Source organism: Pelodiscus sinensis, chromosome 1 (assembly GCF_049634645.1).
Source record: "Pelodiscus sinensis isolate JC-2024 chromosome 1, ASM4963464v1, whole genome shotgun sequence".
Taxonomy (NCBI): domain Eukaryota; kingdom Metazoa; phylum Chordata; order Testudines; family Trionychidae; genus Pelodiscus; species Pelodiscus sinensis.
Genome location: NC_134711.1, coordinates 317,680,680 through 317,707,899, shown reverse-complemented (window position 1 = coordinate 317,707,899; position 27,220 = coordinate 317,680,680). Strand labels below are relative to the sequence as shown.

The 27,220-nt window shown below is 54.1% G+C and overlaps 2 protein-coding genes across 3 annotated transcripts in view; both read left to right on the top strand.

Moving 5' to 3' along the window:
- The window catches only part of CAPN5 (calpain 5), a 117,041-nt gene that overhangs the window by 76,541 nt on the left and 13,280 nt on the right, over positions 1-27,220 (top strand). For both annotated transcript variants that reach the window (XM_075919511.1, XM_006139577.4), the window contains exons 4-8: positions 20,954-21,162; positions 21,652-21,844; positions 23,242-23,435; positions 25,307-25,384; positions 26,467-26,662. In XM_075919511.1, coding sequence (XP_075775626.1) covers positions 20,954-21,162; positions 21,652-21,844; positions 23,242-23,435; positions 25,307-25,384; positions 26,467-26,662 — 870 coding nt within the window. The remainder of the gene's footprint in view (positions 1-20,953; positions 21,163-21,651; positions 21,845-23,241; positions 23,436-25,306; positions 25,385-26,466; positions 26,663-27,220) is intronic.
- OMP (olfactory marker protein) lies at positions 7,573-10,582 on the top strand. The gene has a single exon (XM_075919512.1). The coding sequence runs from the start codon at positions 7,667-7,669 to the stop codon at positions 8,144-8,146; it is 480 nt and encodes a 159-aa protein (XP_075775627.1). The 5' UTR covers positions 7,573-7,666; the 3' UTR covers positions 8,147-10,582.

Below are 27,220 nucleotides of genomic sequence, written 5' to 3'. Positions count from 1 at the left end.
GGGCAGGCAGGCAGGCTGCCTGAGAAACATGCTGGACTGCTGGCTGGAAGTCACCCAGGTAAGTCTCCTGGCCAGAGCCTACCCCTGGCACCTGAGCCCCTCCCTTCCCCAACACTCTGCCCCCCTCCTGAGCCCATACCTCCTCCCAGATCTGGTGCCCCAATTTCCTGCCCCAGATCACAATCCCTCCTGCTCTAGGTCACAACCCAAATTCCTGCACCCCATTCCCCCACCATCGATCCCAAACCAAACCCCTGCACCCCCTCCTGTACCCCAATCCCCTATCCCAGGTCACAGCTCCCTCCTGCCCTAGATCACATCCCAAGCCCCTGCACCTCAGTCACCTGCCCTAGGTCACAACCCAAACCCCTGCTTCCCAGTCCCGTCACAACCTCCTCCTTCATCCAGCCTCCCTTCCAGACTCCAGACTCCCTCCTGCACCTCAGTCTCTTATCCCAAGCTCCCTTTTGCACCCAACCTCCATCCCAGACCCCACACTTCCACCATTAATATCATGGAAGACTGAGGCCCTGGATCACTTACCTAATTCTTGGAGTGGCCCCCCATCAAAAATTATTGCCCATGCCTGGGTAAAGGGAATGATCGTGTCTTGTACTTTACACAGCAATAACAATGTGCACAAACCACAAAGGAGCAATTGAGTCCCCAATAATTGTGTTTACACAGACGTGCCAGGCATGGCTTCATACCTGACAAGAACTAAGAGTTGCCAAATGAAATGAATAGGTAGCAGGTTTAACACAAACAAAAGGAAATACTTTTTCATGCAGCGCACAGTCAACCTGTGGAACTCTTTGCCAGAGGATGTAATGAAGTCCAAGACTAACAGGGTTCAAAGAACTAGATAAGTTCATGGAGGACAAGTCCATCAATGGCTATTAGCTAGAATGGGCAGGGATGGTGTCCCTAGCCCGTTTGCCAGAAGCTGGGAATGGTCGACGGGGTGGTTCACTTGATGATGACCGGTTCTGTTAATTACCTCTGGGGCACCTGGCATTGGCCACTTCAGAAGACAGGATACTGAGCTAGATGATCCTTTGGTCTGACCCAATGTGGCCGTTCTTAGGTTCATATTGCAGATTGGTTTCTGGGTGCTTCTGAACTATCAAATGCAGAGAGCCCCACTAGAGGATTCCCAGGCCAAGTAATACTTCCCCGTTCTTTTAGCAGAATCTGTTTCTATCTGATTAATAAACCAATGTACGTGAGTGCAGATATCAGAGTGGTAGTCAGAAAGCCAAGTCCAGGCTTCTGCAAGCATTTCTCTTCTGTGGTGTAGAAAGACACCAGCATCTGATTCTGACTCTGGGATAAAAGTAAGTATGTTCACCGAGCTGTTAAAACTCACCCGAAGAATGGGATAGGGATCTTGGGCCAGATTCTGCTTTTACACTGGTGTGACTGTGTTGATTGACACCAGAGTGAGACCAGAACTGGGCCTAGCAATAGCGTAGTTGAGGGTAAAAGCGGGTAAACCCACTTCTCCTTTGAGGATTACGGAGTTTAGTTTAGGTTAGATTATCCATTGTTTTTTACCTCTACCCCCTGGCTGCCAAGAGTGTCCAGGCTATATGTTAGGACAAAACACTTCTGTGTTTTACCTGGCTTTGACAAGAGCATTAGGTGGTGTTTTTCCACCAGGGCAAGCTGGGGACAAATTCCTCCAAATTCCTCCGAGTGACACTGCCACCTGAGAGGCCTGTTATGGATGTAATTGGGAAGCAGCTTCCGACTCAGGCTGAGCTGCCTTGGTAGACCACGTGCGTCATGTGCGGTCACCTGGGGTTTCCCCCTAGCAGCAGATACCGCACCGCAGGGGCAAAGGTAGGCACAGCCTTTGGTCTTCCCGGGGCTGTGTACAGAGCCTGCTGCCTCAGCTCATCAGAGCGCTGCCCAACTGAGCGCTCAATACCGCACCAATCGCCCATTGCCCCCGTCACAGTGGGGGGAAGGGGAGGGCAATGGGGCAGTTCGCTCAGATCAGGGCTTTGGATCATACAGTTTGGAGGTCGGGTCTGTAGCTCGCGCTCTGTCTCTTTCTGTCTAGATCAGAGGAATACGGCGTTCCTCTCCGTCACAGTGGCTCCTGTCCTGCAGCCCATACTCAGGCAAAGCCCACGTTTAAAGCCCCTAGGGCCAGATCCCGAGCAGCAGCACGTAGGGGGCCTTCTGCCCAGATCTCTCTGGTGTCTGCTCTATTCACACAGCAGGGTGCTCTTCCCCCTCCTCAGGCCTTGCAGAGCCCCCTCCTTGCTGCCCGGAATCTGTAGTCAATGCAAGCTGCAGGCAGCATGAGGAGAATCAGTGTACGTGTGGAGAAGGGTGTTGGATGCACGTCTTCTCTGGAAGCCCTGCGGTGTTGCCTGACCTATCGGTGGGGTGTTATGTCCCATTTCCAGCATGGGAGGGGCAGGCAGGGTTCAGCTGCCTTCAGCTTGGCCACAGCCTGAATGCCCATTTGAGAGCGAGGCGCTCTGCGCTTGCAGGAGTGATGCTCGCCCTGCGGGAAGGCGGTCTCCGTTTGGGAGGTTGTATTAGCACTGTTAGCTAATCACAGACAGCGCAACACAGCCAAGCAGCCTGAGGTAATCCAGCACTCGGATACTCACATCAGTCTTTGCAGGGAGCCACATAGTAGGGGAATAATCCATGGGTGGTGCTTAGCCTGGCAGGTTCTTGGAAATCTCCATGGGGTTCATTGGCCAAGTGCCCCCTATTATCATGGGTTATGTTAATGCCCCCGATACTATTGCATATGCAATAGGGATTTCAGCCTCTTTTCATTATCTATACTTCCCCACCCTACTAACGTGGGGGCAGGGACTCTTCTCCCATAGGTTACTAGACCATTTACTTCAAGCTTCCCGGCATGTGCATCAGTTAGTTACTGTGGCTGAACGGCTGGGACAAACTTTTGTCTGGTGGTTACCTGCCAGCAGTTCAGCAACACTGAACGGAGCATTCTGACTGATGACATGTGTGAGGGGTGAGGGGTGAGGGGTGCGATCACTCCCTCTCAGCCCGAGGGGGGGGGTCTGCAGACCCTTTTGTCCTCTTTTGGTCCTTCGTCGTGCCCCGGGTCCCTGCTATGGGGCCCGAGCCCTCAGGTGCGATCACCCCCTCCCGGACGGAAGGGGGGGGTCAGCGAACCCTAAAATAGTTACCCGTCCCTGCGGGATGGGGCCGAAGCCCCTAGTCCGAGGTCTCCCCCCTCGCGGGGTCCCGACTCGCACTTCGCTCTCGCTACGGGTGTTAGGAGCGGGATGCTCCTCTAGGACAGGGAGGGGGACCCGGTCCCACCCTCTCTCCGGGTCCCAGCCCGGGGCCCTAAGCGTCGGGGCCTGCTAGTGCCCTTGCGCGGTGGATGGGGGTCACTCCCTCTGTAACCCGTCCACCCACGGTCGCCAAAAGCATCCTGCCCCGGGCTCCTTCCTCCCTCCTGGCGGCCCTTGGAGGCACCGCCCCGACCCCCAGAACCTACCCTGGCTCGGTAACTTGGATCCTGGGTCGTCCGGGCAAAGTCGCCGGGGAGAGCTCCCTTGGCCGGGTTCGCTCTCGGCTTAGCCGTTCCCTCTGGGTCCAGCGTGGTGGGGTTTGGCCCTCGGAGGAGGAGGGGCTGGCCGACCGCCGGTGGCGATGGCTGTCCCTATGGCCCCAGGGCCAAGGTCTGGCTGACCGCCGGCCTGGGTGGCGCTCGGGGTCCGTCCTGGGTCGGGGGCCGCTCCTCCGCCGCTGCGAGGAGGCTGCCCCCAACCACGCCGGCGGCGAGCCTTTTCAAAGCGGCCCGCTGCACCGGCCGCTGCCCGGGGCCGCTCCCCTTCCGGCAGTGTGCTGGCCTCTGCCCTGCTGCACGCCCGCCTCGCTGCGCCCCACCCCCGCCCCGCAGGGCCTCGAGGAAGGGGCCAATGCTCCCCTGCCGGTGCAGGTGCGGCGGCAAGTGGTCCTGCCGGCTCCTCCGGCTTACGCCGGGGTAACGCTGGGGGGCTCGGGACTGGCCACCGGTTCCCGGTGGGGAGTGGCTCCGGCCGGCCTCCCTCCGGGTCAGTGACGGCCCGTCACACACAGCATCACGGCTGTCTTGTGGCATCTTATCAGGGCCGTCTTTACCCATAGGGAGAATACCCAGTTGTGTAGGGCACCCCAAAATGTGAGGCACCACTGGGTCTAAATGTCCACCCATCCGCCTCTTCCTATCCTGTTCTGTGGCACTGCTTTCTCCAGAGAGGATCAGGGTGTCTTAAAAGTGAAAAAGCCGGCCAGAGCTATTAACAGACATTGAACCTGTAAAAAAAGCCATTCAGGTGGTAATGAAGCCATTTTACAGGCATCTGCCAGCCCCAGATATATACTGTCAGTGTCCGGATTTACTGTCAGTCTACAGGACTTTAGTTTAAAATTTGAAATAACATTTCATTAGTGTGCTGCTGAAGATTGTAAAATCACATCTCTAAAAAATCATCTCCCTCATTCCCAGGCTGCTATCGGGCACAGGGCACCCGTTTAATAGTACTTCATAGGGCCCCATAAATCCTAAAGACAGCCTTGCACCTTATTACAGAAGGTCACTTCTTGGTTGGTTACGTCTCTTAAGTCTTTAGGCCTTAGGGCTCAGTTAGTTTAATTAACCTGTTGTCCTACAAACTTACGGCCTGTATATTTCTGAGTTCCTGCACTATTCCGTAACGGTACGTCACCTGACCCGTGTCTGTACGGCTGTAGCAACTAGCTTGCTGCTTCAGAAACATCGTTCTATGGCTACTTTCACTCTTCTTTCGATTTTCTCTTTGCCTTCCAAGGGAGTGTGTTCTGGGGCAGATCCCACTGAGGGAAACCTTGGTAGGGTGGGTCCAGTGAAGCTGTCCTCAAGGACCAGGGATCCCAAAGCTGGCACAGGGCTCCCCCAGGATCTGGGATCAACCATTCCATGCTACAACCACTGGCCATTCCATGCCACAGCGGAACAATAATGTGCCCCCCATTAAAATGCCACAAGAGGGTCCCTGCCCTCTCCCCAGCTGGCATGTCCCTAGCAGTGGAACTCCAGAGTCATGGGGGCTGCATTCATCTAGGGAGCTGAGAGCAGGACTTGACTTAGTGGAAGCTCTGACTGTGGAGTGACCACAGGATTTGGCCCCACTTCACTTCCAGAGCCAGAGGCAAGTGACACAAACCACTCTCCTGTGGGGAGCAGCCTGTGTAGGGACAGCTGCGGCTGCAGAAATGGGCCATGCTCTCCGAATGCTTCCGCTGTGCTGTTTACACGTTGCTCGATTTTTTCATTCTTTGCCGCTGTTTCAAAGTCATAGAACCATAGCGCTGGAAGAGACCTCAGAAGGTCATCAAGTCCAGCCCCCTGCTCTAGGCAGGACCAATCCCAACTAAATCAACCCAGCCAGGGCTTTGTCAAGCCGAGACTTAAACACCTCTAGGGATGGAGACTCCACTACTTCCCTAGGTAACCCATTCCAGTGCTTCACCACCCTCCCAGTGAAATAGTTTTTCCTAATATCCAACCTGGACCTCTCCCACCACAACTTGAGACCATTGCTCCTTGTTCTGCCATCCGTCACTACTGAGAACAGCCTCTCTCCATCCTCTTTGGAATCTCCCTTCAAGAAGTTGAAGGCTGCTATCAAATCCCCCCTCACTTTTCGCTTCTGCAGACTAAACAGACCCAACTCCCTCAGCCTCTCCTCATAGGTCATATGCTCCCTTCCCCACCCAGTGCACGGGCATGACTGCATCTAACCTTGTGCAGTTGGACTGATGGGTTAGTAGGTAAAAGACCCATTGCCTTTCAGAATGTGCTTCGCTTCATCCCTGTGAGTAACACATGAAGCTCAGCTACTAAATGCTCTCCAGGGTATTGAAAACATTGTTAACTTAGCCTCTGGGCAGGATGGAAAGTTGTTCCTAATGGTGCTTATTTATGAGCTAGTAAACAAACCCAGGGTAGCGGGAAGTCAGTGGGGCTATTATTAGACCTCACTTATTCCTTGCTGTGGTGCTATCACCATGTCCCTATGTGCCAGTGATTCCTTCTAATTTCTTTCAATCCATGAGCAGAATAAATTTTGTTATGCGCACCAAGGCATGTGCAGATGTGCACCACCAATAGAAACACATGCTGCCGCTTGTGGACGCTGTGGACACTCTGCTAATCAGCTGGGTGGCATTTGAATCTCTCCTGGGTAGCTGTCCAGGCACTCAGCTTACAGAGAACACGGCTGTGTGCCGATCCCCAGGCAGGCTGGTCAATCCCTGGCATTCCCAATAAAATGACTCCAACCGCATTCCTGGTCTCTGTCGCTTTGTGCACTGAGCTGAGCGCGTTATCTTTCCAGGAGCCCGTGGTTTCAGATCACGTAATGAGCACGTGTGTGTCCTGTAGGGTGCCCAGTGGTGACCCCAGGAAGTCGTGCCCTCCAGAGATGAGTTTGTGTGGCTGCCATAGCGAGTTGATGTGACAATGCAGCATGGTGCTGTGTCGTCCTGCATATCGATGCTGTAGGATAACAACAGCCACCTCGTGTTCATACAGCACCTTTTCTGTCATGCTTCCGAAGTAGTTTCCAAAGCCATAGGCACCCACTTGTGAGTGCTCTGGGGGTGGGGAAAAATGGACCAGTGGCCTCCCTATCAGCACCTCCCCCTTCCCCCAGCAGCTCCCACCTGCCAGCAGCCCCATCTATCTACACCTCCTGCCCAACGCCTACCACCCACGGCTGGTCAGCTGTTCTGCAGTGTGCACGAGGAAAGGTGGGGGGAGGAGCAAAGGTGGGACCTAGGGAGGGGGCAGAACAGGCAGGGAAGAGGCAGGATGGGGGTGGGGCCTTGGTGGAGTGGGGGTGAGGCCGGGGGCCAAGCCCACCTTTCCCTCCCCCTAGCACATTAGGAAATCAGTGCCTATGAGTCCCACAGCGACAGACCCCTGGAAATCCAGCCTCTCTCTCATGCTCCTAGAACTGTGGATGTTGCACCCCTTGGCCACTGCTCCGTGTTGTGGGTGGTTCTCACTTGTCCCGCCCTAGCAGGGACCCTGGGAGGTTTTACCTCTCACAGGGTGCCACAGCAGCTGTAAGGGGCAGTGTACCCACCGCTAGACCCTTCCGTACCATCACACCTCTGGTCAGAGCCACGTCTTCTGCCCCCTGAGGTGGGGCTGGCAGGATGCAGCCCCAGGACTTGGGACCCCAGCCTTGCAGAGAGGTTCCCTGCAGCTTGGCCCCTCTGATGATCACCCTGAGAGAGCAGGTGGCCATTGGAGCCTCTTCCCTGTGTGTCCTGCTGCCCAGTGTAGTAACATGGTGGCCTTGCTGCTGGAGGCCTCATTTAAATACAAACAACTGAGCTCTGGCTTGCATGGGAGCGGTTGTCAGGGAGGTTGTCAGGGAGGCTGACATCAGCGATCCCTTCCCTATAGATTATTGTACAGTGGCAGGATCTGTTCCTCATCTGCAAATGAGACAAGAGGGCACCCAGAGGAAACCCTGAGGGCACTTTGCGTCATTGACCCAGGTTGCCTAGCACCACTGGGACTGGGGAGGGAGGGCGGGTTGGCTTCGAGTTTGCATTTTCCCAGGGTGGCCTGCTGGAGAGCCAAACAGTGCTGAGAACGGAGCCGGGGAGGAGAGAGGCAGAGGCGATGGCTGCCGACGCGTCGGAGCTCAAGCTCCCCTTGGTCCAGGATGTCCAGCTCACCAATTGCATGCGGCTGCGGGTGCAGAGCCTCCAGCAGAAGAACGAGCGGCCGCAGGACGGCGAGAAGCTGCTGCGGCCCAACGAGTACATCTACCGGGTGGACTTCGTCCGGCAGCACAACCTGCGCTTCCTGCGCTGGGACATCCAGCTGGAGAAAGAGGGGAAGGTGACAGTGACGGGCACCTCCCAGCACTGGACGCCCGACCTCACCAACCTCATGAGCAGGCAGCTGCTGGAGCCAGCGGGCATCTTCTGGAAGAAGCCAGAGGCCAGCGAAGTGGAATGCAATGAGGCGGATGCCCTGGAATTCGGGGAGAGGCTGAACGAGCTGGCCAAGATCCGCAAGGTGATGTACTTCCTCCTGTCCTTCACCGAAGGCCTCGAACCAGCCCACATCGAGTGCTCTATCGTATTCAAAGCCTGACCCATCCTGGCTTGGGCAGATCCCTCCCCTCTTGCCCTGTCTCTCTTCATGTTTCTTTCTCTTTGCTTCTATTCAGAGCTCTGTTCATTCCTTTTAAAGGGACAGCACGACAGTAATGGTGCCCTGTTGATCCGCGGCTGGCGGTCATGGTTTGAGACTAGCCAAGTGGCTATGACGCAGCCCTGCTGCCCCCGCTACCCCGGGAGTCTTTCCCTAGCAGGTTGTGGCTGAGCAGATGGAGGGGACTGCTGCTTTAGTAGCCTGGAATGCTGTATTACATGCTTGCCAATTCCGCAGGGAACAGCAGAGCCAGGTGAGCTGGTTGACTGGCAGCCTGCCGAGAGGGGGGCGAACCGGCTTGAAAGCTGAGACTGCCCTGAGCAAACCCAACCAACGCCTTACCAGGGAGCTGAAGGTCCAGCAAGGATCTCTACAGCACGCCGCCGGGTGCAGTAAGGAGAGCGACACGGACCAGCGGGTGGAGCTCCCGTTTCAGAGCCATCGTTTGCAAAAGCATCTGGGATCCTGCTTTGCAGAGTCACTGCGTTTTCAGAGGGGCTGAGCACTCGCAGCTCCCCTTGGCCTCCGAGGAGCTGTGGTACTTGGCAGCTCTGAAGACCAGACCCCAGGAGTCTCAAGGTGGCCTCTCACCCTCCCCTAGTGCAGTCAGTGGCCCCCCTGGCAAATTTCAGGCCTGCCGGTCAAACCCTAATGAGGACTTCGGGCTTTGGACTAGCAGCTTGTCTGTGCCCTGCTGCACAGTGAGTCACTCTCGTGGCGCATTTGCCTCGCTGGGGTACAAACTGCATAGTGGGATGAGGAGTTGCCCGGGGATGGGGCATATTGAAGATTAATCTGCTGCAGAGAGCTGAGCTAGGCAAGAGATGGGGCACCGCAAAGGTTTCCGAATAGAGTTAACCCTTTGTAGCTCTGAGCCAGACGTGAGTGCTCTTCCTTTGTAGAGTGCAGTTACAGGTATGTGATCTCACCAAACTCACATAGGAATGTATGGCTTATTAGTCATTTGCCTAAGGCTATTAGCATGCCCGGTGCTTTGCAAGCAATAAACTAAGAAACTTCCCTTGCACCAAAGAGCTTACACCTTAAGGGGCTGTTCCTGCTAACACTTTCTGTCAGGCATAGAGCTTTGTATGGTCTGGGTGTGTAGGCTACATGGGTAGAAGCTGACGACCTGGGTTCTCTTCCCAGCACTGCCCTTGTGTGGCTTGGTGTTTGAACTTGGGCAAGTCACTGAACTGCTCTGTGCCTCAGTTTTCCCTCTGTGAACGAGGCAATGATTTGGACCCTCTTTGGTAAAGTGGCTTAAGAACCACAGATGAAAAGTGCTATGGAAGTGCTAGGTATGTGCCACTCTGTCCGATGGTCCCGAGCAGGACTATATCTGAGAGTGTTTGCAGGGTGAAACACTGAAAACAACGAGCAGTCGTGTGGCTTCTGAGAGACTTACAAAAATATAGATAGTAACATGAGCTTTTGTGGACAACACCCACTTCATCAAATGAGCTGGGTTGGAAATAACAGGAACTCACAATTTATAACAGAAAAAGAAAGGGAAAGGGAAAAAAAAAAGTACCTGTCAATTGTAGGACCGATGCTAGGGAAGCTAGTTAAGTGGTCTGGAGTGCTATGAGTTGTTCCGGAGGTGTATGTCATGTTATTACATGAAAAACAAACCCACCTTAGCTCAGTTCTCATGGTTTGATCTCACTCACAGCTCTTGCTTATTCGTCTTGCTGATCTAGACAAGCTTTCCTGCTCAGGGGATAGGGTAGGCTCATTTCTTTGCCAAAGAGAGTTGGAACGGCAGGGGGACCGTGGCAGCAGGTGGACTGGCAGTCATGGCGTACACCTCAATGGTGCGGGGCAGGAAGGCAGGTAACTGTGCCGGAGAGCCAGGTCAGCTGGCGAGACAAGAACAGACCCATGCGGAAGAGAGATTCCTTAACTGCGATTCCAGAGAAACCTGGGTCTCTCCAGGAGACTGCAACAACAGGTGCATTCTTCTGTGCTGTCCCTTTTATTTGTTCACTCGCTGTCTTTGTTTAGAGCTATGTCCTGAAGACATGGGACACCCCAAGATCAGGAATAGACGTTGTTCCTATTTCCGTTAGTCCTAGAACGTAGCAACTTTGGGCCAGTTTTTGCTTTGGGATTCTAACAGCACCTTCCACCAAAACTACCTGCACACAGCCCAAAGCAGAGCGTGGCTCCTCGCCTCAAATGCCACGTGGGCCACACAGACTGTCCCAGCGCTAGCCATTCCTGAGCTTCAGGCCACTGCGGCTATGAATTGTCAGCACACTTTATTGGTAATTTGCTGTTTGTTTCTCAAAGCCAGTGTGCCGTTCACGCTGCCCTTGTCCTGCTGGGTACCTGTTTGTGTACAATGTAAAATAAAAGCCCTTGAGGAATGAGGCTGGATGTGTCTCCCTCTGAGCTGTTGTCTTTATGTAAAATGCCCTCGTCCTTACACACAATAAAGGTGATCCCACCAATCTTCACCCCACGATTTTTATAATTTTTAGGCATCGTAATCCACACACACACATACACACACACACACACACACACACCCCCTGCAAAAATATAATAATTTTGTGCTGGGAGTGAGATGCGGAGCTGGGTATTTAACTGCTCATGTAGCTAGAGACTGGGAGAAAGAATGGTCTGGTTCTTCAGTGTATCTTTGAGCGACCTCACATGTAAGTCGATTTGGGGGACAGTATCTTAGCCATCCTCCGTATTCATGGAACAGGGAAGTGATTGACTAGTCGACAGGCTAGTCAACTAGTCGCTTCCCCCCTCCCCACTGCTGCCTCTATCAGAAAGAGGCAGCGGGGGTGGGGGGAGAGGAAGAGTACTTCAAAGCGGTAGCACCGTGTGGAGCCTGGGTCCAGACCCTGCGCTCCACGGGGCACTGCCGCTTTGAAATGCCACGGGGAGTCCAGCGTCAGGCTTCCCATGGCATTTCAAAGTGTCAACACCGCAAGGAGCCCGGGGCCAGCGGGAGGAGTCCCCAGTTGATCCCAGGCTCCACTGGGCGCTGCCGCTTTGAAATACTGCGAGGAGCCTGACATCAGACTCCCCGTGGCATTTCAAAGCGGCAGCACCCCACGGAGCCTGGGGTCAGCGGGTGAGTCCCCAGCTGACCCCGGGTTCCATGCGGCGCTTTCACCTTTCAAGTGTAGCGACAGGGATTAGTCAGTTACTCACAATTTAACATCCCTATCGTGGAGCAGTGCCAGCGTACAGGGCGGAGGGTCTGGCTCCCTGTACAAGGGTGAGCAGAAAGGCTGGTGCGCTCTTTGGCTTTTGTGACCGCCTTTCTGCACGGAGATGAGTTTCTTCCGGTTTGTAAGTAGGCCTCATGCCAGGCACAGCTTGGGTCTCTCCCCTTCAGAGTCAGCGAGCCCCCCTGGGGAGAGCCCCGCTCTTCGCCTGCTGTTAGGAAATGAGGTCCCGGTGTATTCCCTGCTGCACAGAAGCATTCTTCCTGGGCACAGATGCTTTGTTTCTTAATTGGCATTTACAGCTTTAAAACACAACCCCCCAAATGACTCCCCAGGCTCTCCCGGAGAATGCTCTGAAAATCAGACCCAGAACCGTGGTGTTATCCTGCCTTTGCTTTCCTTCGCTGCAGCCCTTTGTCAGTCATTTCCCCCCAAAATGAGTGTCCCTCCCCTCCTTGGAGAGCTCCCACATCCCCCACTCAGTCCCCCCAGTCTGCCCTGGGCTCCGTGGAAAATCTGGCATGGATTCCCTGGGGCAGTCTCTTCTCTGATGATGGTTCCAAAATCAGGGTTAGGAGGAAGGCAGTACAAGGGCATGAATGGGACCGGGTGGGTCAGTGGCATGTACCGACAGTGTCGTGTCCTGCCATGGGACTCTTGTGGGCTGGGGGATAAGTCACCATACACCACCCTGCTTTCGTGATTCTCTGGCGTGACTCTGTTGCTGCAGATGTGGCTTGGGACGGCCCTTCTCCGCTGTCCCTTCCTGCTGCCCTGTGTTTGGGGCAGTGCCTCCTGGGAATTCTGGGGGCCTCTCCCATGGGGTGACGTCCCCAGAGAGCTTTGCTAGGCCGGCTTTGTCCCCAGTGGTGCTAGGCCAGGTGTGTCTCCCTCTGAGCTATTGTCTGTATGTAAAATGCCCTTTCTGCAAAATTGGCAAAGCGGTTCCCCAGGTGTGACTTTATGCAGCACATGGGGCAATGCATTCTGGGCTGGCATAGGACACCGGGAGCCAGGAGGTCGGAGGATGGGCTAAACCTGTCTAGGGATGTAATAGTGTAGTCAATTAACCGATAAGCAAAAGTGTATAGGTTAATGCTATAGACTACACGCATTCGCCCACCCCACCACCACCGGTACATTTTGTAGCAGGCTGGCCAGCGGCCTGGCTCAGTCCTGGCTTGCACTGAGTCCAAGACCTACCCCACTGCAGCTCTGCATTTAAAGTATATTAGGAGCTGGGTGGGCAGGCAGCCAGCTAGCTCAGTTTGGACTCACTCCGGGTCCGGGAGCTTAGATCTGCCCCTCTCCTCCCCACCCCCCGCTAGAGGCTGATGCCACCCTGCGCTGCTGCCTCTTTATCAGAGGCAGCAGCACAAGGCGACAGGCAGCCAGTCCACGAAGGGAGCTGGTTTTAAAACTGGTGCCCCAGACCAGCTCCCACCGGGCACCCCAGAGTGCAGCATGTCAGGGGGCTCCTCAGGAGTGAGGCTGGAGCACTCTGGCTGCTGGCCCCGCCCCCGGGGACTATGGAATAGTCGACTAACCAATAATAATTAATGAGGTTACGTGACTACTCAATTAACGGATATTTAACATCCTGCCTACAAAGCACAAATTGAACAGTGAGTGGAATGGCTGCTCCAAGGCGGCCGTGTGTCAGGGTTCGAAAGGAAGTGAAACCCCAGCGGGCTGTAGAGCATGGAGATGTTTGTAGCGACTCCATGGTTCAGGTTCTCCTGGGATTTGCCCTGACATCCCTCCGGGCTGCGCTGTAATAACTGAAGGTCGGCTCCAGCCTTTGGCCGCACAAGGCCGTGCTGTTTTGTGAGTGAAAGCGCGCCGGGTGGGCTTGCTAGAGGCAATGTTTGAACAGGCTCCTTTTTGAAGGTTTGCCTCGTTTTCCTCAGTTCTGCGGCTTCCTCCGGTGGAACAACACCAGTGCCCTGCATTGGGCACGCTGACGCTCGTAACAGCTCCCACAGAGAGCGGGGAGGCACAGCTGGGTGCATGGAGGCGGGTTGTGGGGAGAGACGGGAGTCTGGGGAGAGGGGTATGAGCAGGGATGGGGGGCAACCGGGGATACTAGGTAAAGGGGGGCAGTTAGCAGGGGATGGGGGAAACAGGCTGGAGATTGCGGGGAGGGGCGCTGAGGCTGGGCAGGGAGCCGGGGCACAGGGAAGGTCAATGCCCTGCACCAGCACATTGGAACAGCGCCGGGGGCACCGAGTGACACTTCAAGAGCCACCTAGGCCACTCCTTGCTTGATGCCCTGGGGAGGTAAGAGAGCAGCACGTGGGATCCCTTCACGTGCATAATGCTGGGTGTCCCTCACTGCCTGCATAACGCCGATTTTCCCCAGCGGCCCCCTCCATCGTTGGTCACCACACTGCTCTCCACTCTGCTCTCCCGCTGCCCCCACACACGCCCAGCAGCCCCCAGCTTTCCCAACGGCTTCACGCAACCCCCTCTGCATCTCCCCCGCACAAGTAGACGTACCAGGGCAGAGCTCAGCCTCCTGGCATCTCAGCCACGTTAAGAAGGTAAGAACAGCCATAGTGGGTCAGACCAAAGGTCAATCTAGTCCGGCATCCTGTCCTCCAACAGTGGCCAATGCTGGCTGCCCCAGAGGGAATGAACAGGACAGGCAGTTATCAAGTGATCCACCCCCTGTCACCCAGTCCCACCCTCTGACAAACAGAGGCTAGGGACACCTCCTGCCCATCCTGGCTCATCACTAGTGTCCGACCTACCCTCCCTGAATTTATCTAGCTCTTTCTGAACCCTGTTAAAGTTCTGGTCTTCACAACATCCTCTGGCAAGGAGTTCCACAGGTTGACTGTGCATTATGTGAAGAAATACTTCCTTTAGTTTGTTTTAAACTTATCAATTAATTTCAATTGGTGACCCCTCCTTCTAGGGTTCTGGGATGGAGTAAATAACTCTTCTTTATTCACTTTCTCCCTACCAGTCATGATTTTATAGACCACTAGCAAGTCCCCACTTAGTCTCCTTTTTTATAAGATGAAAAAAATCTCAGTCTTACTAATCTCTCCTCATTTAGCAGCCGTTCCAGACCCCTAATCATTTGTGTGTTCATATACCACAGCACCTAAGAGCCCCAGGCATGGACCAGAACCCCACCGTGCCAGGTGCTGTACAAACACAGGACCCAAAGGCAGCCCTTGCTCAAGAAGCTGACAGTCCAAGAATAAGGCAAGAGTCTTGGCAGGAGGGAGGGGGACACACACTGAGACAACACCAGTCGATAAGACACCTTTTCATTGCTCTGCTCCATGTAGGTAATGAGCCAAGCTGGGCTTTTGAAAGGAGTGTAAGGAAGTTAGGCTCCCACTACTAGTCAGATCTTTTTCTGATAGATTCAGAAGCCGTTCTCCAGTCAGAAATCTCAGCCCTTTGTAGACAGTGTTCCCTGTAAGATGAGCGCTTGGGTAGCCACCCAGGAGAGATTCAGGTGCCGCCCAGCTGATTAGCAGAGCGCCCACACAGCACCCACAACCATCAGCATGTGTTTCTATAAGTGGTACACATCTCAGTGCATATAACAAAATTTATTCTGCACATGGATGGGAATAGTAGAGGAACCATTGCTTATAGATACTTGTAGACCATGATGAAGTCCTCTCCTCAGTCGCTCTTAGACCTGCTGCCCTACATGAAGAATGTTCACATTTTCTAACCTATATTCACTGCTATTATTTTTTTAAAAATCATGCTTTTTATTCCTCTCCCAACTTCCTCTTCTTTAGTTACAGTAGCACCTAAGAGCCCCGCTTAGAGATCAGGGCTCCTCTCTGCATCAGGCAGGAAGCATCAGGTGGAAAGGAGAGAGACAGGAAAGAGACAAGGATTGGGTGAGGAGGAGGATGAAGAGACACTAGAACTGGAATTAGCCGGAAAACAGATGTCTCAGCTGGCTGCTTTCCTACCGGGTATCAGATGGGAATGATGTGTGGCATTAGGACAGAGAGAAGTTTGAAGGTTGTAGTTCAGGAAAATATTTCAGCACGTGCTTAACTTTACCCACGTTGGACTGGAGACACTTTCCCAAATCAAGGCCTAAAATTAATGAAAGCAGTGGCTGCATTTGCAGTTCTCAGCCATTTTTCCTGTAGCTGTTTCCCCACCTTAATGCTTGATGCTTGGCTTTGCCCTCAGTTGTACACCCTGCACCCATGGCAGCTGATGGCACGGGTATTGCTGTGTTTCTGATACTCTTTAGCTGTAGCTTCAATAGCTGCCCGTCGATTTCCCCTCCCGCCCTCCGCTTCTGCGTGACTGGTTGCTAATGGGCTTTCAAGGTGATATTGCATGACTTTGTCCTTTTCCTTGACCGCAGCTGGGCATTTCGGGCCAGCGTTCGCAGTTTGCTGGGGAAGCGCCGGGGGATTCTCTACAGCAAAATGAAATTGAAGTCAGTGCCTTGAAGCCTTGTATTACGGGGCAGAGCGAATCTACTGTAGCTCAGTGTGTCCTACCCCGAGGGATTCTGAACATGGGCTTGGGCCTCTTTTCCTCCTGAGGAATTGGAGTTTGGGGGGCACCCACTTATTTTCTTTTGAAGAGAGGAAGGCAGTGTGTCGAAATGGGCAGATCACTGGGCTAGGACTTGGGGGAGCTGGGTACTAGTCCATCTCTGCCACTGCCTGCCAAACCAGGTTGGATAAAATACCCTGCCTCCCTGTGCCTCAGTTTCTCCATCTGGACTAATGATGTAGACATCCTTTGTAAAGTGCTTTGAAATCTAAAGGAGGGCTCCATATCTTCATTATTATAACAGCACATTGGAACCCCCCCTGCCGTGGAAGGTGTTACCCAGAAACTACTTCTAGTCCATTTTAATGCTGCTCTAAGGGGAGGGATGAGCTGGTGCTCCTGCGTGGAGACTTAGATGATCTAAGTGCTACTCCCTGCTCTGCCACAGGCTGCCAGTGTGATGTTGAGCAAGTCACTTCACTGCTTTTTGCCTCAGTTTCCCCCCACCCTTTGTTTTGTCAGCTCGTTAGGGCAGAAACAGTCTCCTGTTATGTGTACAGCATCTAGCACAAGGGGGATCTTGATTGGAGCCACTAATGGATACTACAGCCTTTGAGCTCCTCCCCAGCTAAGCTCTGTTCTTTGTGATTCAGAGCATTTATCTGAGGCCAAGCCCAAGCCATGTCACTTGTGGGCAACAGCCCTTATCACTTAACCGCAATTCTGGGCCCTGGATTCAAGGAGCTGGTGGTGTCATGCAATGTTCTCTTTAATTTTTTCCATCCACGTGCAGAATAAATTTTATGATGTGCACCAAGGCATGTGTGGCTGTGTACCACCAGTAGAAACACCTGGTGCCATCTGCTGCCAGCTGGGGTTCTCTGACAATCCACTGGGTGGCATTTGAATCTCTCCTGGGTGGCTGCCCAACTGCTCAGCTTACATGGAACCCTGCTGTCACCTCCTGGAATCCCCCTCGCTAACAATTAGGGAATTCCAGCAGTGAGGCCAAGGACCTGAACAGGCTGTGGAGACTTAGCTCCCCTCTCTCTCTCTTTGCTGGTCCCTTTGGGGCACTGTTGGAGCACATGGGTGAGACTGCACGGAGTGTTTGCAATGCTCCTGCTGGTCTCTGTGGCTCTAATACTGCTTCCATTGACATCAATGGTGCTGGACGTTTTCACCAGCCTTTCAAAAGAAAGGGCTGGCAGTGGAGACATTGGGGTCCTGAGATGCCTTGGCAGAATTTGGGGTATGGTCTCCTGCAACGTATGGCTGCATTAAGCCCTTGCTGGCAAGCCAGCTGTAAGAACTGTTCTAATGACTCACAGGCCTACATGAATAGAGAGTTGATTAACACAATGGCCCAATATGAGGATTAATTAGTGTGATCTGCAGTCAGGAGCGAATCGATGGGGATGTGATTTGAGTGCAGTATAACCCTTTCCTGACAGCTTCCCAGAGGGAGTGCAGATGTCTTCATTGAAATCTGGAAATCTGAAATCTGAGAGTGACTCATTCTCAGTGCTCTCTCTGTGTTGTCTCTATTGATCAGGACCACTTCAGGGAGCAAGCTATGTAGCCAGCCTAGAGCTCAGCAGCCAGCTAGGCTGGCGGGGTGTTGTATTGCGAGCTACACTTGTGGGGTATGATATTGCCATGAGCTACACTGTCAAGGTGTGATACTGAAGTGAGCTATGCTTGTTAGGTAGAGACATGCAGGGAGCTGTGCGGGTGAGGTGCAGTGACGAGGGGAACTAGGCTGGTGGAGTGCGGTACCGAGGGGAGATACGCTGGCAGGGTATGATGCCAAGGGAAGCTGGCAGTGTGTGGTGCCAAGGGGAGCCATGCTGGTGGGGTGTGGTACTGCAGGCAAATCTATTGGCTGTATGGTCCTGCACTGATGGAGCTGACAGGTTACTGCATTGCAGTGAGCGATGCTGTAGGGTGGGGTGGGAACTAATTTTTGAAGGGGGACCACTTTGCAAATTTCAAAACAAGTGACAATTCCTTCTAGTACAGTGTGCCTTTGGTGGCGGGAGGAGACTTGGTGCGCTCTCCTGCTCCCGGGCCAGTCGGGGCGGGGTGTGATACTGAGGAGGGCTGTGCTGGTGGGGTGTGATACTGAGGGATCTGGGGGCGTGGGAGCGCACAAAGTCTCTTGTCTCCTACCCCCCTACCCCTGTCCTGCAAGGGGCGCATGGTGCCTAGAGTGAACCGCCAGTTCTGAACAGCTGGTGGTTCCCTCTGGTGCTACGCCCCCCTGGTGTGGGGAGGACACTTCGCATGCTCCCCCGTCCCCAGGTCTCATTGGCCTGGAGGTGGGGGAGCAGCAGAGCGTGTGGTACTGAGGGCAGCTACATGCTCTGGAGGGTCAGATCCAGCCCACGGAGGCTCTCTTGCCCTTCCCTGCTCTGTGGGCATAGTACAGCCATGATGTAAGCTGGTGGGGTATGATACTGCAGCAAGCTACGGGGGTGTTGTACTGAGTCTGGCGGGGCATGGTATTGCAGCAAGCTATGCTTGCGGAGCATGGTACCGAAGGCATCACTAATACAGGCAGTCCCCGACTTACGCGGATCCGACTTACGTCGGATCCGCACTTACGAACGGAGCTTTCTCGCCCCGGAAGTCGGGGCGAGAAAGCCCCGTTGGTAAGCTGCTCCGGTGCCCCTGGTCTGCTGGAGACCATCTCCAGCAGACCAGGGGCACCGGGCGGGTTCCCGCGCTTCTGAGGCTTTGCCAGAGCAAAGCCTCAGAAGCGCGGGAACCGCTGCTGCTGCCCCTTGAGACCCGGTGCCTGTGGTCTGCTGGGGACGGTCCCCAGCAGACCACAGGCACCCAGACTGGAGCGGCAGCAGCGGCGGTTCCCCGCGCCTCTGAGGCTTTGTTCTGGCAAAGCCTCAGAGGCGCGGGACCCCCCCGCGGCTGCGGCTTCAGTCAGGGTGCCTGTGGTCTGCTGGGGACCGTCCCCAGCAGACCACAGGCACCCAGACTGGAGTGGCAGCAGCGGCGGTTCCCCGCGCCTCTGAGGCTTTGCTCTGGCAAAGCCTCAGAGGCGCGGGACCCCCCCGCGGCTGCGGCTTCAGTCAGGGTGCCTGTGGTCTGCTGGGGACCGTCCACAGCAGACCACAGGCACCCAGACTGAAGCTGCAGCCGTGGCGGGGTCCCTCGCCTCTGAGGCTTTGCCAGAGCAAAGCCTCAGAGGCGCGGCACCCCGCTGCCGCTGCGGTTCTGCTCCCCGTGTCCCTGGTCTGCTGGGGGGGGGGGCGCAGCTAGTGTGCTCCCCCCCCCCCAGCAGACCAGGCTTTTGTTTTGGACTCTGGGGCAGAGCAGCTGGGGCGCTGCCGATTGGTCCTGCAGCGCCCGTGGGCACTACTGGACCAACCCGGCAGCACCCCAGCTGCTCTGCCCCAGGTCCTGATTCAGCCGCTGCTGGTCAGTTTCAGCAGCGGCTGAATCAGGACGTCTGGGGCAGAGCAGATGGGGTGCTGCTGGGTTGGTCCAGTAGCACCCCAGCTGCTCTGCCCCAGGCGTCCCCAAGTCAGCTTCTGCTGAAACTGACCAGCGCTGACTACAGGAAGCCCCAGGCAGAGTTGCTCTGCCCCGGGCTTCCTGGAATCAGCTGCTGATCAGTTTCAGCAGCAGCTGACTTGGGGACGCCTGGGGTTCTTAAGTTGATTCTGTATGTAAGTCAGAACTGGCGGTCAGTTTCAGCAGTGTCTGAATCTGGACGCCAGTTCCGACTTACATACAGATTCAACTTAAGAACAAACCTACAGTCCCTATCTTGTACGTAACCCGGGGACTGCCTGTATATCGGCCAAGGGGAGTAGCACTGAAGTAGTATGCACCTGATTCTGCTCCCATGCAGCAAAGCCCATGGAATTACACTGGATGCTGGGGGCTTCAGTGTCTGTTCAGTGAGTACAGATCCTCTATGCCGAGTGCACAAGTCAAATCCGCCTGCGCTACAATCTCTGGCCAGGGTCTGAACTCCAAACGCACCTCCTCTGACATCAGCGTTGCCCCCCTGTTGGATTTGCATTTGGATTTGAGCTGACAGTTGTGCAGATGATGAACAGGCAACGCCTGTCTCTGCTGTAGCTGTGCTGGTCCTTCAGGGCTGACGGCAGTCTGCGCTGGGGGAGCTCACCCGGGCAAGTCTGCCTGTTGGCCAGACTTAGCCCTTCGTTTGGGCATGGCTTATCTGACAGCATACACAACAGTGCCTCAGTCAGTGGGGGTGACAGGCTCACCAGGCCCCTGGCAAGGTGTCCTAGGGCCTGCTCTGTGGCCTCTGAAGGGGTGGAGACTCAGGCATAAGGGGTGGGGCTGGGGCTAGGCAGCTCTCAGTGCTGCCGGCAGTGCGTGGATTTTAAGGGCCAGGGTTCCAGCTGCCAGCACTGCTGCAGTAGTGGGGGCAGCTCCGTCTGTTGCCCCCTTTGCTGCCCTCCTGCCATTGGCAGGCCTGCCTCGGCCTATGCTTTCTCCCCTCCCTTGGCTGTCCCTTGCAGAGTCCCTATAGTCCCCACTTCTTTAATACCCAGTGAGTTAATAAACTGACCCTAGCACCTCCTAACAGGGTGGCTCATGAGGTGAATTCTGTCACTCCGTTGCTGTCAGCAATGTGCACACATAGGAGTCAGGCCCAGAGGGCCCGATTCTCCTCCACTGTAACTCAGCAGAGGCCCCACTTACGTCAACAGGGTCACACCAGAATCATGCCCGGGGGACCTAAGAAGGTGCCACTTTTGTTTTGTTTTGTTTTTTTGCAGCCACCCATGTCAATGTAACTGCACTTCAGCTTGTTTGTGTAACCTGCTGCAGGCCCTGTAGGCCAGGCAGGAGGGTTGGCAGGGTTCTTTGCCCTGCCTCTAACGCCACCATCATTGGCCAGCAGCAGAGGAGGGATGCTGGCCTAGGAGAACCATTGAAGCAGACCCCGCATTGCTAGCCAGCTCCGTGACATGCAAATGTCCCCTGCATTAGTGCTGGGCGGGGGGGAGTTTCTTTTCCATCCCAAGTGAATCCTGTGACTCTTCCCCCACCGCTACAGGTCATCCCGGACTGGAAGGAGCAGGAGTGGAATGCTGAAAAGCCAGAGAACTACGCTGGGATCTTTCACTTCCAGTTCTGGCGATTCGGCGACTGGGTGGACGTGGTGATAGACGACCGCCTGCCGACGCTCCACAACCAGCTCATCTACTGCCACTCCAACTCCAAGAACGAGTTCTGGTGTGCGCTGGTGGAGAAGGCCTATGCCAAGTAGGTACATGAGCAGGAACCACTGAGGCTGAGCTCTGTGTCTGTGTGCCTGGTGCTCTGTGTCAGCAGCTCTGTGGGAGGCAGTGTGGCCTAGTGGACAGAGCGCTGGACTGGGACTTAGACCCCCTAGCATCGCAACCAGAGGTCCCGTTGGGGACAGGCACTGAACGAAGACAAAAGGAGACAGACCTTGCAATGGGAAGTGGAAGCAAACAACTCTGGTGAAGGATTGGCCCAGCTTTGTTAGCTACGTGTTTTGGATTTGGTTTTGTATTCTAGCTGGGGGGAGAGATGAGGAAGAGGGACAGCCACTATTTAAAGCTGCTTGTTCCCCCGTTTCATACACAGACCAGTGGGCCTGACCCTGACAAAGCCCAGCCTGGGGAACATTATTGGACATGCCCCGGTATGATACTCAAACCCCCTTCTAGAGTCCCGTGACTTCTGCTCACCTCCATGCGTGTTGTCTTTGTTCCTCCCCTCTTCTAGGCTGTCTGGGTGCTATGAGGCCCTAGATGGAGGCAACACAGCTGACGCACTGGTCGATTTTACCGGCGGCGTGTCTGAGCCCATCGACCTGATCGAAGGGAACTATGTTAACGACGAAGCCAAACGCAATCTCCTCTTTGAGCGAGTGTTGAAGGTCTACAACCGGGGAGGCCTCATCAGCTGCTCCATCAAAGTAAGAAGTGCACTGCTGCTGGGTTTGTCTGGTGGCCGTGCTGAGGGGCCCCAGTCTGGGATCAGCACAGTGAAAGGAAGGTCTCTGCCCCCAAAGAGTTTACAATCCAGGCAGATAGAGGTCACCGAGGCAACAGCTGGGCTTCTATGGGGAGATCAGAATCTGGCCCCTTTGTGACGCAGACACTTCAGGGAGAGTTTTATTTTTGGATTCATGGCGCTCTGAAAGTGCGGGGAGAGCGAGGCTCCAATTCACGAGAAATGAGTGGGGGAGGGAGGCAGATAAGGGGTATGCAGGCTGTATGCGGCCTACTGAGATCGATGAAGGAGAGTCACTTATGCAGCCCACTTATTAAGTGCGTATTGCCCATCTCTGCTCTTGAACCCCTCTTCCCCACTCTTTTGCAAGCCAATGCTTGTGCCCTACAGTGTGTTCTCCAGCCTCGTATCATGGCCGGACTGCGTCAGCATTACCTCCTCACCAGCATGCGTCTCCCTTCGCTCACTTTCCTATGCAGGGCATTCTGCTTTCGCACTCCCTTCCTGCTGGAGCTGTGGGTCTGTGACAATCGTAACGGGGCAGCTGTCCCACCTGGGATCCACATGCAGTGCAGAAGGGACGCCCAGCTGCTTCTGTGGCACCAGCTTTCCCCATGGGGTTCCACAGATTGGCGCACCCTAGGTTTGGGATCTGCACAGGGAGAGAGGAAGAGCAGGGGCAGGACTAAGGAAGTAAAATCACACTCACTCCTCCAGCCACACACAGCCTGCTATGAAAACTTATAGCCTTCAGCTGTGCTGCTTCCAAGCTGGGGGAAAATCTTTGGTGGGGTGAGGTGGTCTGGGATGGCAGTCACAGACAGGGAGACATGCTAATGCAAGTCCCAGAGAAAGTTCAGAGGCCTCTTGCCTTCTGGAGACCCTCCAGAGCTGGGGGATCTTCAGCTGGGGTTCAGAAGACAAAAAGTCTGTGGGGATGTGAACTTCCAGCTGCTTCTTTGCCAAGACGTAAATTTCTCACTCACACCTTTTTTCCTGCCAAAGAAGGGCTACATGAGCATCTGGTTTTCTTCACGCTTGTCTGAGGCATTGGTTTGCCATTTGTCTTTGAGTAAATAGTCTGTACCTGCTTTTCTAAACTTGGAATATGTCTCAATAGTGTTATACAATGGAATCTTACAATGTTAGATACAGTGTTGCTACATGTATTTTGCCTGGACAATAACGATCAGCAAATTATGAGTTTTCATATGATACTGCACAAGACATACTTTGTACAAAACCCATCCTAGTGTTGTAAGAAGAGTGAACATAGGGATGAGGACTTTCACAGGAATATAACTTTCCTGGAGATGAAAGCCCTGACCCTGGATTTTAGCTTTGTGTTTCCCTGGCTAGGCCACCACAGCAGCTGACATGGAAGCCCGCCTGGACTGTGGCCTTGTCAAAGGACATGCCTACGCTGTGACAGACGTCCGGAAAGTCCGCTTGGGCCATGGCCTGCTGGCCTTCTTCAAATCAGAGAAGCTGGATATGATCCGGATGCGGAACCCCTGGGGGGAGAGGGAGTGGAACGGCCCGTGGAGTGACACGTGAGTAAGGCTAGGGGCAAGGCTGCCTGGAGGGGGTTGCCAGATTTCCGTTTAGAGGCAAATTTTACCTACCCACCAATGTTCCTCAGCTGAGATCCTGTGTGTTTTTGGTGGGTGTGTGAAGATGAGGGCCACTATGGGCAGATTGAGGGGAAGGGAGGCTAGAGCTGGTGAAACGTGGGGCCCTGCACCGTATGAAAATGTTTGTGGTGCCATGAAATGTCTCAGCCCAGCAACAGGCAGTTTGGCTTCTCCAGTACCCTCATATACAGGCCTTTTCCTGAGGAGGCCGGGTGTTGGGAATAATTCTGGACACACTGGGTGCAGGTGAAAACATGCAGAGGATTTATTGGTTCACACAGCTGCTGGAGTACCCATCAGGAGTTAACCTGGTGAGCACTAACTTAACCAAAACATACATTAGATTATATAGGTAGCAGATGGACGGAGGAGAAGTGATTTGATAGGTCTAGCAGCGGAAGTGAGATATGCACGTGAGCCAATGGTCTATGACAGTTACACAACATCTCCGCCCATTGCCAATTCAACATGTTATCACTAATACAGATAGTTATTCCTAACGAGCTAAATAAGCCAACATAAACAAAGGCATGTTGATGGTCATTTTGTCGGCTGGAAATATAATGCGTCTCCTGCGGGGGTGGTATTGCCTTGGCGTGATCTTTGGGATCCAAGCTTATTTTCCAGAAACAAAGCAGACAATGAAAAACAATCCCGCGCGGTTGTTTGGTTGTTTGGTACCGGCCTTATCAAAGTGAGGCCCTTTTGGAATGTGGTTGCCAGGGGAACCAGGGTCACAGTAACTTCCCAGGGCTGGCCTAATGATTTGAGATTTGAATTTGTCAGTTCTCAGCAAGATACCGTGCGCTGCCTCAATTTACCCTACACCGAGCCCAGCTTCAGAGGCTGCTTGGGCTGGGATTGCGAGGAGCCGAACACTCTCACAGCAAACTTTGGACGGTTCATCAAGGATCCAGTGGGCGTTTTGGGCCAGATCCTCAGCCTGTTTACACCCAGCACTGCTGGAGAGGGAGTTGAGGGTAGCTTGAAGTCATCTTTTGGCTCCCCCAATCCAGGGCCAGGCAAGACCGCCTCTGGTAGGACTCCGCCTACAGCACCCCCAGGGACTGTAGTGCTAGGCAAGGCTCTGGGGGAGAATGGTATGCCATGCCCTGCCACATCCCACCCCAGTAGCCCCTCCGTGGAGGTAAGGGGAGCAAGTGATGTCGTGCTAACATATGTCCCCCCCCACCCCAGTATCACAGGGAAACTTCAGCTGCTCCTTTCCAGGCAATTTTCCAGCTGCTTTGTGCGGCAGAGGCTGATGCTGGAGCCTTGGATCTGGCCCTGCTTGGTTAGCCAAGCAGCTGTGCTGTGCTGTGCTGCTCATGGAGTCTGCTAGCTCCACTGCTGGTGCCTGAGGTGGGGGCTGACTGCCTCAGCCAGACTGCTCGAGTGCACGTCTGCTGGCACAGCTGGTGGGGTTTGCAAATGACGGGGCCTGGTCCCCAATCTGGCCAAGCAGTGCTCTGCTCAGAGTGGGGAGGGCCATGTTAGATCTAAGCCACTTATCCACTCCCCTGATCCTTGGGGGCTGAACTATCCCCCAGTGTAACCTAGAGCAGTCGAGGATCTGCACCCTCTTTACACCACCCACAGGCTCCTCCAGGGCCCTATCGGGCCAACTGTCCAGCCCCTTTGCTCCATTGGAGGACTCAGATGTGGCTAATGTTATGCATGGGCCTCATGCTGCCCATTTAAGGCAGATCCCCCCACTTCCAGGCAGAATAAATCCCAAAGTAACTCCCCTTTCCCTCTTAGTAATGATTCCCTTCCATTCCCCCCTGCAGCTCTGAGGAATGGCAGAAGGTGAGCAAGAGTGAGCGAGAAAAGCTGGGGATGACGGTGGAGGATGACGGGGAATTCTGGTGAGTCCCTGCTGGGTTGTGCCACGTCAAGGGGAAGCTGTGTGGACTGATTACTCCCTCCGAAGCATTTCCCATTGAACTAGCACAGGACCCCCGGCAAGTAGCAAAGGGAGACCTGAGCATAATCCACGCCAGACAAGCTCTGGTGAAGGATCCAGTTCACAGCCTCGGGAGACCATGTGGAACTGTAGCTCCAGCCGAGCGTGGCTTTTTGTCTCCCGTCTGCATACAGGTTTTTCACTCATAGTCCTTGACTCAAGCTGTAGAAGCCCATGCTCCTCAGTAGATTTTCAATGGGATTATGTGCCTAACTCCCTTAAGCACCTCTGGAAATCCCAGGCTTAGCTCTGCGGATGCTGGGTTCAAATCCTTCTGGTGTCCCACCTATACCAGACACAAGGTTTAGGTAAGTCCCCTACAAATGCAAGGGAGGACAAGGGTCCTGCACCTTCAGCTCCAAAAGCACAAATCTCTGCTCCTTGAGCTAAAGGATGAGTCTCATTGCTGTCTCTGAGGCTACGTCTAGACTGCAGGTTTCTTTCGGAAGAAGCTTTTCTGGAAGAGATCTTCCAAAAAAACTTCTTTCGAAAGAGCGCGTCCACACAGCAAAAGCTCAATGAAAAAGCAATGTGCTTTTTCGAAAGATAGCGTCCACATCGATTGGACGCTATCTCGCTTTTCAGTTTGTGATTACTGTGGACGGAGTAGGCACCAGGAGCTTTTTCCTTGGAGGCCTCTTCTTTCGAAAAAATGCTCTCTTCCACGTCCACACACGCCTTTTTCCGAAAAAGGCTTCTTCCTCATAGAATGAGGTTTACTGCTGTCAGAAAAACCCCTCCGTTCTTTCGACTTTCTGTCAAAAGAACGCAATTGCAGTGTGGACGTAAGTATTGTTTTTCCGAAAAACTGCACTGTAGACATATCCTGAGAACCTGTCCCGTAGCCGCTCAGGGGATCACCAACCACTAGACAGCAGTGTTGCACACTGCGCGTAGCTGACCACAGGCTGCTTTCAGTGCTTGGCCACACAAAGCGAGCAGTAGGCGTGCAAGGCTGAACTGGTGACCTCTTTCCTGTCGTAGGATGACATTCGAAGACTTCTGCAAGTATTTCACTGACATCATCAAGTGCCGCCTCATAAACACATCCTACCTGAGCATCCATAAGACGTGGGAGGAGGCGGTGTTGCGCGGGGAGTGGACGAGACATGATGACCCCCTCAAGAACCGCTCCGGAGGCTGCATCAATCACAAAGCCACCTTCCTGCAGAACCCCCAGGTGAGATGCGGAGACGAGGACCTGCTGGAAGGAGCTGAGGCTGGCAGGGTAACTCGAGCCTGGTGGGCCATAGGAAGCCAAAGTCTGGTTCTAGGGTTAGCGATGAGCTGTTCTGTGCTTTTGTCTCTGAAGCTGAGCTTGCCACTGTGGGTTAAGTGCATCAAAACCAACAGAAACACGTCTATGCGCAGCAAAGCCTTTGCCTTTTGGAAACAAGAGGAAGCATTGTCCAGTAGTTAAAACACTAGCCTAGGACTAAGCCAGAGTTCAAGCCACTGCTCTGCCACAAACTCCACTGTGACCTTGGGCAAGTCACTTAGCCTATATGTACTTCATGTACAATGGGCATAAAAGCACAGGGGTGTTCTGAGGGTAAAAACCTTAGGCTACATCTTCACTGCAAGTTCTTCCAGCAGAAAATAAGTTGCAATCTCATTAGTATATTTCCTCCATTTCTTTTTGTGCAAGGGGTTTTTGCACAAAAAGAAGCAGTGTGGATGGGGTTTTTTTGCTCAAAACCCCCATTTTGCGTAGAAAACCCCTGTCCACACTGCTTCT